Source organism: Phocoena phocoena, chromosome 3 (assembly GCF_963924675.1).
Source record: "Phocoena phocoena chromosome 3, mPhoPho1.1, whole genome shotgun sequence".
Classification (NCBI taxonomy): domain Eukaryota; kingdom Metazoa; phylum Chordata; class Mammalia; order Artiodactyla; family Phocoenidae; genus Phocoena; species Phocoena phocoena.
The window spans coordinates 125,170,899-125,183,459 of record NC_089221.1 but is presented as its reverse complement, the minus strand read 5'-3'; the positions used below and the strand labels follow the sequence as shown (position 1 = coordinate 125,183,459).

At 39.3% G+C, this 12,561-nt stretch overlaps 1 protein-coding gene across 1 annotated transcript in view; it reads right to left on the bottom strand.

Annotated features, from left to right (window-relative positions):
• The window catches only part of SPINK5 (serine peptidase inhibitor Kazal type 5), a 66,003-nt gene that overhangs the window by 9,875 nt on the left and 43,567 nt on the right, over positions 1-12,561 (bottom strand). The window contains exons 17-23 of the mRNA XM_065873726.1: positions 12,524-12,533; positions 10,798-10,925; positions 10,089-10,149; positions 7,622-7,749; positions 5,948-6,044; positions 4,356-4,483; positions 648-720 (exon numbers count right to left, since the gene is read on the bottom strand). Of these exons, the coding sequence (XP_065729798.1) occupies positions 648-720; positions 4,356-4,483; positions 5,948-6,044; positions 7,622-7,749; positions 10,089-10,149; positions 10,798-10,925; positions 12,524-12,533 (625 nt within the window). The remainder of the gene's footprint in view (positions 1-647; positions 721-4,355; positions 4,484-5,947; positions 6,045-7,621; positions 7,750-10,088; positions 10,150-10,797; positions 10,926-12,523; positions 12,534-12,561) is intronic.

Genomic DNA, 12,561 nt, shown 5'->3' with positions numbered 1-12,561 from the left:
ATCCTGGATTATCCGGGTGGGCCCAGGGTAATCACAGAGATTCCTATGAGTGAAATAGGAAGGCAGGAAAATCAGTGTCAGAATGATGCAGCTTAAAAAAAAAATCAACTGAACTCTGCTGATTTTAAAGATGGCAACAAGCCAAGGAATGCAGGCACTTCTAGAAATTTTAAAAAAAGGCAAAGAAATAGATCTTCCCCAGAACCTCCAAAAAGGAAAGCAGCCCTACTGACACCTCGGCTGTAACACAGTGAGACCCATTTAGGACTTCTGAACTCCAGAAATGTATGATGATGAATTTGGGTTGCTTTACCACTGTTGGTAGTAATTTGTTACAGCAGCCGAACCTCATTTTCCCCATCTATAAAATGAGGTTGAAAAGAAACTTAGTTGACCAGGCTATTGAGATACTTAAACTACTATTTATAAAACTGTTTTATAAAGTGTTAGACCGAAAGATTTCCATCTGGTGTTAAATTTCTACACTGAAAAAGTTATCAGGGATAGATCTTCCCATTAATGATGACTTCTGATGTTCTAAGGGCATATCCTGACTGGTAACATTGACAACCTCTTTCCACATTTTTGATAGTTAAGTAATGACTTACAGAAAGACCATTCTTGCCAAAACCTAGTTAATGATTCACCTTTCCTAATGCTGATTCATTCCCATTTGATCTGTTCCGAGAATTCTTTTTTTTTTCCTCTGCTTCTCTTTGCCTGGAAAAGAAGAGTCAGTAGTCATCTTGCAGACACATACTCAGATTTGGAAGGGGCCTTAAGAGTTTATGTATACTAAACCACCTCCTTCACAGAGAACCTCTCTGCACCTCTCACAGATGGACAGTAACTGGTTATTAAGAAGCTCGCTCATTACAGGGTAGATATTCTAGGCAGATCAAGTCAAGTTAATCTCAGAGTCTCCTTTATTTGTATCCAAATTCATCTCCCTATAGCTTTCATCCTTTAGTTTTACTTCACATTCTCAGGAAAACACAGAACAAGCCTGCTGAATCCATTACCTCTTCCTGATATTAATCCTTTAGATATCTAAAGGCAAGTTTCAGGTCTCCAAGTCTGCCTTCCTCAGTTCTTTCACCTTTTTATCATAAGCTGTGGTTTTAATTCTTTACCAATTCACCATTCTTATTCCTCAATTTGTAGGTCAATCTATTATAGTACCATTTCAATTCATTATAATATCATTGGAGCCCAAGATAGAAAGAAGACAAGTGATATAGGAAGTACCTTAGGATCATGGTTTTTTGGGTTTTTTTTTTTAACCTTTCACTTTTCTGATAAAATATTTATGCCAGTGGTTCCTAAGTTTTCATGTACATTAAGAATCAGCTATGAGATTTTTAAAATCAGATTCACCGTCAATCCCAACAATTTTACTGACAAGCTCTACATTGGGATTCAGTAACCTGATTTTTAACAAGCAAGCCAGGTGATTCTGATGCAGTTGACCCAAGATCCAAATACTGCAGAACTCTAGTACACGTATTTCTCCTTCAAAGTTTCATTTGGTAGTGTATATATGTCCATGCCACTCTCTCACTTTGTCACAGCTTACCCTTCCCCCTCCCCGTATCCTCAAGTCCATTCTCTAGTAGGTCTGTGTACCAAACGTAAAATAGATAGCTAGTGGGAAGCAGCCGCATAGCACAGGGAGATCAGCTCGGTGCTTTGTGACCACCTAGAGGGGTGGGATAGGGAGGGTGGGAAGGAGGGAGATGCAAGAGGGAAGAGATATGGGAACATAGGTATATGTATAACTGATTCACTTTGTTATACAGCAGAAACTAACACACCATTGTAAAGCAATTATACTCCAATAAAGATGTAAAAAAAAAGTTTCATTTGGCTTTATGCTTAAAAGAAACGTGTATGAATGTATATAACATGAATATGTGTGTGTGTGTGTGTGTGTGTGTGTATTTTACAGAGCTCCCTTTTCATATATAAGAAATAGGGAAGTGGTAGTAAATGTATCCTGAGGATTCAAACAAATATAATAAAGTCATGACATCTTAATCAAATACTAGGAAAAAGAGACCACCTGTAATGATTCAGTCTGGTGGAATTCAATCTACAATCACAGCTCTGCTCAAAAATCTCCAGTGGCTTCTGATCACACATAAAATAAAATCCAATGTCCTTCTCTTGGCCTAAAAAAGCCTTACATGATCTTTCCAAATTAATTTCTGCAATTTTCCACGCAGTAATCTTGAGACACAATGACCTCCTCTCTCTTTCCTGAGCTTGCGAATTTCATATATATCTACAGAAACTTGCATTGGCTTCTGCTCTGCCTGAAACTTTCTTCCTTCAGATGGCCAGCTGGCTCATTTCACTCCCTTTTTCAGGTCTCCCTTACTGTCAGGCTTTCCCCAAACACCATAAAGTAGCACCTCCAATCCCTTTCTGTTGCCTTACTCTGCTTTACTTATCTTATCAACACCTGGTCTTGTTATGTAGCTTTTTACTTCTTTGTTTATAATCTGTCTTTCCTATATTATAGTTTCATATGGCAGGAATTTTGTCTTGTTCACTTGAAGAGCACCTGTCCGTGAAGAGTGCCTATTATATACTAGGCCGTCAAAAACCATTTATTGTCAGATGAATGGGTTCCAAAGATTGTAAAATTATTTGATTTATGTTGTTAAATACTTTGTTATGTTGTTAAATATTTTGTTACCTGGAGTACCAGGTAAGTATCTTTTTGTTTTGTTTTGTTTGTTTTGTTTTGTTTTTGTGGTATGCGGGCCTCTCACTGTTGTGGCCTCTCCCGTTGCGGAGCACAGGTTCCGGACGCGCAGGCTCAGAGGCCGTGGCTCACGGGCCCAGCCGCTCTGCGGCATGTGGGATCTTCCCGGACCGGGGCATGAACCCGTGTCCCCTGCATCAGCAGGCGGACACTCAACCACTGCGCCGCCAGGGAAGCCCCAGTTAAGTATCTTATAACATAGATGACATGGATTGTATCAGCAAAGTTTTATCTTAATAATTGTTTGCATCTGAGATTCATCATTTGTTCCTTCACAAAATTACCCACTATTAATATGTGATGCAGGAAGAAATAGTCATATGTGAAGAGCTATCTCAATTATGTACATCATACCTACGAAGTATGAGGTGTGCAAAGGGGCAACATAGGGTAGCATAAGAGATCATAATAGTCATTGTTTTATTGCTATTAATGGTGACACCTGTTATTTACTGAACACTAATGACAGTGCTAATAGTGACCATTCACATTTTTTGTGCACCTCCTTTGTGCTAGGCACTGTGCTAAGAGTTTTACATAGTTTTTCTCATTTAACTTTCAAAAGAAACATCATGTGGCTACTATGAGTATGGCTGCCCCACCCCCACTATAAATATGAGCAGATTAAAGCCTAGGGACGTGAAATAACCTGTCCAAGAACATGGAGCTGAAATAACCATATGATGCTAATACCCTAGCACTGCCCCATTCTGCCACCCTGCTTCTATTAAAGAATTTTATGACATGGAATAAATACTAGGCTGGTATTCAGAAGAACTGGATTCTAGTTTCAGCTCTGAAATCACTCCCCCATGAGACCTTGTACTTAAAAAAAAAAAATTCAGTTTTTCTCATCTGTAAAATGCAGCATTTGGAATAACTAGATTTTATCACATGGCCTGTAGTACCACAATCACAAGATTGTGATTTTTTTTCAAGGAGAAAAAAAATGTGTGTGGAGAAGCATTAAGTGCTCATTAAATGCATATCAATTAAATACCATAATTAATAACACTGTGATACATGCATCAAATTTTAGAACTATAAGTACCCATCAAGGTTACCTAGAAAACTACCTCAGTATACAGATGGGGCCAATAGTGGTTATGTTACTTGCTGCAATAACACAGATCAAGAGTGGCTGAGTTGGATCATTAACCACTCCAATCAGTACCATTCACCAAAAGAAAATAGGTAGAAGGAACAAACCCTGGATTGTGCAATAAATGTGTCCCATACATATGACATGAAGCCACCCTCTTAAACTATGTTGGTTAACTATTCCAATGACCATTGCAAACCATCCTTAGGATTTAGCCATGATGTGTTCTAAAGAGCAATTATCTACCATGATGACACAGTTCACAGAATTATGATAGAAAATAGAGTAGGAATCAGCCACTGATTAGCTGCCCTTACTAGGGCTCATTGTTCCTTAGGGGATGCAAGAGAAAGAGATAATATTTGAGAATTAACAAAAAGGGTAGTGTTCACGAAAGGAGCTATAGGCAAATGAGAAATAACCATTAATTCAGGAGGAACAGGTGACTATCTTTTAAACGTGCAGGTTGAGAGAATTACTTACAGTTTCTCTTTACACATGGCACACTTATTGTTGTATGATTTGCCATTTTCACTGCGTACAGGATCAATCTCCCGAGTACAGCTAAGTACTCCATTTTTCATTTGTTTCCGATACTCAGCACATTGGTCCTGAAAGGGAAGAAGAGAGCAGGCCTCTTGGATGACTTGGTCTGTTGTATTGTTATTAAGTTTGTTAAATAATTTGAGTAAGAAGTTCTTGTCTATGTTCTCTTATAGGGCATGTAACATCTAGGATTGCTGTCTACAGAAGAGGAGGGGCTGGAATCATCCATTTTCTAAGACATCTGTTGTCATGGGTAATGTTGCTTTTAAGGTTCTACAAAGGGAAATTATAAAGCTGGTTGGGATTTAATCGCACAAATCAAGGGTAAGCAAACTATAGCCTACAGGACTAATCTGTCCTGCTGTCTGTTCTTACATATGAAGTTTTACATATAAAACTTGAAACGCACCCTCACTCATTCATTTAAATATTATTTATGGCTGCTTTCCCACAACAGTGGCTATTCAACAGAGTTGAATAGTTGCGACAGAGACCGTGTGACCCGTAATGCCTAAAATATCTCCTATCTGGCCTTTTACAGAAAAAAAAAATTTTGCTGACCTCTAATGTAGATAGAAGGGAGAAAGAAGTGCTGGGAGAAAGCACAGAATCATGCAAAATGCCAAGGAAGACAGGCTTAAGCAAATTATGAAGAGAGAAAAAGGGTCTTAACAAGTCTGTCATTTGAGAGTGAGAACTCAGGTTCCTACAGGAGAAAATATGGAAAAACAGAAAAGCCAAAATTTATCAAAGGCAGATATTGGGCCTGTGTCAGATCTGGAGGCAAAGAGATGGTCTTGATATCCCCAGGTCATAAGAATAGAAAGAAGGTGGCTGTGATCTCAGGCAGTTGTTCACATGCCCAAGGAGTGAGCTTACATGCAACACTGCCATGCTGACACTTAAAAAAAAAGTCTCAGGAAATGTGCTAAACACTTGCCTAAATTATTTTATTGTATCCCTATAAGAGTAGTGCTAAGGAAGAGAAACTAGAGTTGAGTGAGATGAAGTGATTTATTCAGTGCTTTGCAAGTCCAAGTGGCATGGGTAGGATGATACCTCAAACTATCTGACTCGAAAACCTGTGCTCTTTCACCATATTACCCTGCCTAGGAACAACAGAAAATATACTTCCAAAAAGTGGCTCCATTCAGGGAAAAAGAGAATAATGAAAGGAAATGAAGAGCAGGTGATGCTGATGTGGAACATCTCCACATTTATACCACTTACTCTCCTAGGATCATTTATTGGCCTGAAAGCTAGATGATATAAAGAGGAGTCAAGAGACTGGGGTCTGGTATTCATGTTAATTATTTCCAAGTTTAAAGAAGTCAAAGCGAGCCCTAGAGAAACTAAAAATTGCTCAGATATTACTCTGCAGTCTTAAGGGGAAAATCCCCTGTCCTTCCAAGGATGCTTTCCAACTCAGCACTACATACATTCATAGCCTTTGACCATAGGGTCTGCCGGGGTCCCAGTGCCATTGAGTTGAGCCCACGCTGGTTATGGAAATTAGAGGCTGCTCTCACCTGAGCTTTCCCTCTTCTGCCACGTTTGCAACCATTCCGTGCAGCTTTTCTCTGATCTTCCCTTTCTTTTCTCTTTCTTTCTTCATATTCTTTCTGGCTGGAAATTGGAAAGTGGGAGGTAGGGAATAATAGATTACAGAGAGTGGAATGCATTTCTGTGAGTTTCTCATCATATGACCAGATTAGATTTGTATGGAATTCACCAGCATTTATTGAACACCTATTACATTGCAGGCCCTCTTTGAAAATATCAATAGAAAGATGAATTATGTCGCATCCTTTTGCCTGGAAGAGCTCTCATTGCAGTAGAAGAAAACCAGCGTTTACATAACCTCAAGCAAGACTAGGTGAACAATTAATTAGCATTTTGTAAATGCTCATGTGAACCTCCAGCTGGATTTCTCTCAAATACCTCATGTTCAAAAGGTCCCAAAATAATTATCTTCTCTGCCAAATGTGTTCTTCCTCCGGGATTCTCTTTCACAAAGAACAAAACATTGGAGCCATCCCTAACCACTCCCTCTCCTTCAGCTCGCATAGCTGTTGCCACAGGATGTTGGTTTCACTTTCACAGTGTCTCCTATGTTGACCCACTCACCTTCTATTCTAGCTCCCTTGCTCTAGTTACCTCTCACTGGATTACTGTAATCCCCTACTACCGCCAGCGGTATTCTGAATTTTAGTCCCTTCCTCTTTTCTTCTTTTTACTGCTGACACATGAATCTTCCGAAAGGAACCATATTTACGCCACTTACTCTCCTAGCTGAAAAATTTTAGCAGCTTGCCACTGTATATAGAATTGACTTCAAAATCCATGATCTGGCATTCACAGTTGGTGAAGTGGGTAAGCTCTAACTAAACTAAAATGACTTGCTCTCTTTATGTACATACAGTACAGTTTCTTTAATTTTAGATTTTACCTACGCTGTTCCTTCTTCCTCTCATTCCTTCCCATACTGTTCACATATGATCCAAATTACCAGATCTAATTCTATTCTTCCATAAAACTTTCTATTAACGCTCCCTTTCCTAAACTACCATAACACACTGTATATATCATTTTTCACTTAGCAATTCCTCCTTTGTGTTATATTAATTTATGCCCATGTCTAAACCTTACTGAACTATATGATTTTTGGTAATACTGTTTCATTCAACTTTGTATAACCAACCGTTATATACATTATACATTGTACATGTTCAGCAAATGACTGTTAATGACAAATATTTTAGGTGTACTTCCAAACTTTGTGTAAAGCTATCTTTAGTTTCCTAGAAGTGTGATTTTTTTTTTCCAAAAATGCAGGTAGAGGCGTTAAATTGATAGTAAAATCTGTGTATGTTCTTCCCGATGGGGATTACAAAATAATCCAGAAAAGGGATCCACCTGACAGCAAAGGGCTTAAGATTTTATCAAGAAAGATGGTGTGATCATTGTAAGGTGCTACCCCAGAACTAATGGAGAATGTAGTGTAATAACTTAGTCATCTATTGCCTATTTCTAGAATTGTGAATCTTAGCCTCTGTAAAGAGAGATTCACCCCAAAATGCTTTAGAGATCATCATTTGTCATTTTTACACGTAAGCAAAGGACAAACACAATCTATATTATCTTCCCAGCTCTTTGCCTCCCGGCTCTGCCACCCACAGCATGGGCTTCATCTGTGCACTCACAGGACTTCTTTGCACATGGCGCACTTGTTGCCATGGGTCTTGCCATCTGGGCCACGCACAGGATCATTTTCTCGAGTGCAGAAAAGACTTCCATTTTTCAGAAGGCTCCGAAATTCACTGCATGTATCCTAAAAGGAGGAGAAAAGGCAAGAGCTTGGGTATTTTCTTGGAAATTACTTTGTTGGGTCCCTACTAAGTGCTTCCTGGAAAAAAAAAAAAAAGAAAATGACCTATGAATGTTTCTTTCTGGCAACTGTTTTGTTCAAATCCTAGTAAGCACACAGGACTTAAAAAGAGGTTTCTGTTTCTTTTTCCTTGAGATATAGCCTCCAAATCCAGACTGAACCTGCAGTCACACACAAGCAAGAACCTCTTAATAAACTGGGTTCTCTGCAGACTGGTCACAGTCCTTAGTCAAGATTTTATTGTCCCTCTCTATTATATTATAATGCAATAAAAACACTGCACATGGCATAGAATTTTAAAGAATTAAGGTTTAGGTAGAACTCTGAAGTTCACCTGGTGCAACCATCTGTACTACGTCTCAATCCCCTTTATGTCATACCTGCCAAAAAGTGGTCTAATTTGCACTGGAATACCTATAGTGATGAGTTCATTACCCTCCAGATAGTTCATTCCAAAATTTCTTAGATCATTCCCACAGATTAGCCATAGTGCTACTTTGGGAGGATCTTGGAAAATATGTCTAATCAATCCTATAGGATCCTTATTCTTAGAGTTTTATTTTTCTAAGATGTCACTGCATGGGATGAATACGTTCTTTCAAACCAGTAAGCAAAGTCAACATATTTTACTTCCCTCAGAAAAATTGAGTATTTTTTCCTTCCTGCACGCAGAAAGTCCTTCATATATTTGGGGAAAGCTTTCTTGTCCTTCTCCATAGCTCCCTATGTGCTTTTCCAAGAGCAAAGCATCCCCAGATACTTCAGTCTTTCTGTTCCAATCTGTTTCAGTCATTTGCACCATTTTGCATTCTTAATTCTTCCCCTTTCTTAAAGAATTTAACATAATATTCCAGGTATGTCCAGACAAGCCCAATATGTTGACAGCTATATAATATCATTAGTTAGAATTCCATTCTGTCACCAAGAGACCTTGGATGAGGGGGTCTTGCCTCTCTGTGCCTCAGTTACCTCTTCTATAAAATGGAAATAATGATAGTATCTGTTCCACACAGTTAAAATAATAATGGCCAATATCTATTAAGTATTCAATATATGTGCTGAATTGTTATGAGAATAATGTGAAATAATGTATATCTACTATATCTACAATGACTGACATCTAGGAAGTACTCAGTAAATTTTAGCTTCAGAGTTATGAGGAATTGAGATAGAATAAGCAAATCACTTAAGATCATATAATTAATTACTGGTGGCAAGTAAGATTGAACTTGTGTTTTTTTCTGTATCTTTTAGTTCAAGTCAAAACTCAGTGAGGACAAGAGTGAGTTTTTTTCCCAGCTTTCCTTCAAGGTTCACTGCCTGATTCCCTAACTGGTCATATTTAGCAAAAGAAATATGATATGAGAGGATAGTTTATGGGTAGTAGCTAATGTGAAATCAGAAATCGTCTGATACTGAAGAATATTTTCTTATTGATGTTGCAAAGGGAAGCATATGAGCTACTCATATTATTTTTAAATTCAGGCTCACAATTGTGGGAAAAATAACCGTAAACAAACCAATCATACAGAATTCCAAGTGATACTTCATTGTAGATTATTTTTAATATCAGTAGTTTTTGATGGGGGCAAGGAAATACCCACAAACCTGGAAAAATCTACCTGGAGTCATTCATTTTGAAACCAAGAAAGTATTACTGGGGAAAGTTGCTCTTCTATTTTTCTGCCAACTGCTGACACCAGAGATAATTAAAGTTAAAGCAAGGAACACACCTGGTTTGACCAAATGTGCTCATCCAAAGCTACATAGTGTGTTAGGAATAATGCTAGATTTGGTGTCAGGAAGTCTAAGTTTGAATTGTTTCTGTTTTGCAGCTGTGAGAACTTTGAAAAAGTATGAAGATTCTGATACCAATAGTCTCACTACCTTTGTAAGCAAGTTCCTCCTTCTGGATTTTAAATCTTCATTTAAAAATAGGGCATGGAGTAAATCAGAGGTTTGCAAACTATGGCCCATGAGCAAAATCTGGCCTACCACCTTTTCTGTGTAAGTAAAGTTTCATTGGAACACAGCCATGCCCATTTATCTGCATATCATCCATGGCTGTTTTAGAGCTACAATAGCAGAGTTGAGTAGTTGTGACAGAGACTGAATGGTCACAACCTAAAATATCTACTGTCCGGCCCTTTAAGAAAATTTTATCAACCCCTGGACTAACTAAACCTTGAGTTCTCTCACATAGGCCTTCAGTGATTCCATGAGTTATTTTTAAAGAGAAACTGCAAAACCGCACTGTGGTATGAAGCTTCCAAGATAACTACCTTTTCAGCTCCTCTCTTAGGTCTTTTGGATTCAGCTTCTTTTTCTTTTGCTTCTTGCTGGCTGTAAGAGAAAGGCAGGGGGAACAATCAATTCTAGTACCCAATACATATTATCCTAAAGGGGAATCTCTCTTGATAGATATATTTCATTACTTCTACACCTATACCAACTTAGCTTGGGAGTAGAAAGGTAAATGTACACCTCTCCATATTGTTCTTCTTGTTTTTAGTATTGCTTAAAGAGTAAGACACATATGCCATGGCCAGCCAGTAAATAAATTTTCACTACTCTGTTTATTTTGGAAAACAAAGATATCGGCCTTCTCCTCAGAAAGCAACTAGGATACTTAAAAAATGACTAAATATTAGCAAATTTTTAATTTGCTAGCACCCAGTGATTACATCTTTGGATTATTCATGACAGTATGTATGCAGAGAACAAAAATTCCAATCGTCATATGCCATTAACTCTGGAGGAGTTTCCTCTTAGCACATAGTCCTCCCTTAATGGCAATTCAAGTACCTTTCAGAACACTGAGAACACTACAAAGAAATGCACCAAGTATATGGCTTTGTAAGAGTAAATCCCCAAACTCAGTGCAAAGATAGCCATCTGCCTCCTAGAAAAAACCTTCAATATCATCTCTCTTGCCCACCACAGGCCTGTCTTCTCCGACACAGCAGGAGCAGTGACTGCAGCTCTACTCACAAGAAGGCCACACACATGAAGCAGGTGTTGCCATGGATTTTCCCATCTGGGCCCTCGATGGGGTCATTCTCTGTGGTGCAGGGAAGACTTCCGTTCCTCGCATAGTTATGGTATTCACGGCACAGCTGCTGCCAAGTGAGGGAGGGTTTAAGAATCAGGTAACTAGGGCTTCCCTGGTGGGGCAGTGGTTGGGAGTACACCTGCCGATGCAGGGGACACGGGTTCGTGCCCCAGTCCGGGAAGATCCCACATGCTGCGCAGTGGCTGGGCCCGTGAGCCATGGCCGCTGAGTCTGCATGTCCGGAGCCTGTGCTCCGCAACGGGAGAGGCCACAGCAGTGAGAGGCCCGTGTACCACAAAAAAAAAAAAAAATAGAATCAGGTAACTAAATATTGAAAGCTTCCTCCACATCACCCCTTTGAAAACTATGATATAATGTCCCAAACATAATGGATGCATCAAGAAGACGATGCAGAAGGTTAGTATCAGCCAAGACGCTGTTCAGAGGCCTAGGTCACACATTGTTTGGAATATGAGATTGCTGTCACTTATCTAATTATAAAACCTTCAGTTTACCCGAATATTATTCTGGGCTAGGCACTGTGAGACATACAAAAGAGAATGATTTATTGTCCCTTTCGTAAAGCAATTTGTGGTTGGCAGAATAATAGCTCCTGCCCCCAAATTTGTCCAAGTCCAGATATCCAGGACCTGTGAATATATTGCAGGGCAGAGGGGACTTTGCAGATGTGTTTAAGTTAAGGACCTAGAGATAGGGATATTATCCTGGATTATCCTAGTATGCCCAATGAAATTAAAAGGGTCAGTCCTTAAAACTGGAAGAGTAAGACGGGAGAGAGTGAGAGGGAGATATGACTACAGAAGAACAATTAGAGATGCAATGTTGGTGGCCTTGAAGACGATGGAAACAGTCCAGGAGCCAAGGAACATGAACGGCCTCTAGAAGCTAGAAAAAGCAGAGACATTCATTGCAGAGTTCCTGGAAAATGAAGAAAATATGTTCTCAGAGTGGTTTCCTATCCTCCCTACACTTTTCTCTATTATGAAGAATAAGTAATGCAGAGTAAGAAGTAAAAAGAAAAGTGATTACATGTAGCAGTAAGTCAGTAAGCATTTAAAAGTCTTCTATCGGGGCTTCCCTCGTGGTGCAGTGGTTAAGAATCCACCTGCCGATGCAGGGGACACAGGTTCGAGCCCTGGACTGGGAAGATGCCACATACCACGGAGCAACTAAGCCCGTGCGCCACAACTACTGAGCCTGCCTGCCACGACTACTGAAGCCTGCACACCTAGAGCTCGTGCTCTGCAACAAGAGAAGCCACTGTAGTGAGAAGGCTGCGAACCACAATGAAGAGTAGCCCTCCACTCGCTGCAACTAGAGAAAGCCCGTGTGCAGCAACGAAGACCCAATGCAGCCCAAAATAAATAAATTAATTAAATTAAAAAAATAAAAGGCTTCTATCATAGACTCAGAATTGTGATGTCACTATAGTGGATCTGTAAATATTTACCATCAGCATTCTTTTGAGGGTGCTTAAATATTGGTGCAGAAGAAGGCTGATAAAATTGGTGGAGAGCAATATAAAATATATATGTTTATGATGTGTTGCACATCACAGTCTATAAAAGCTAGGAAAGATCAAGGTGAGGAGATTCAACAGGCCTGGAAGGGGAAGCTTCCTGGAAAAACTGAGAGTATACATACAGGATAAACCCTAGGAAAAACACACCAAGGCACATATT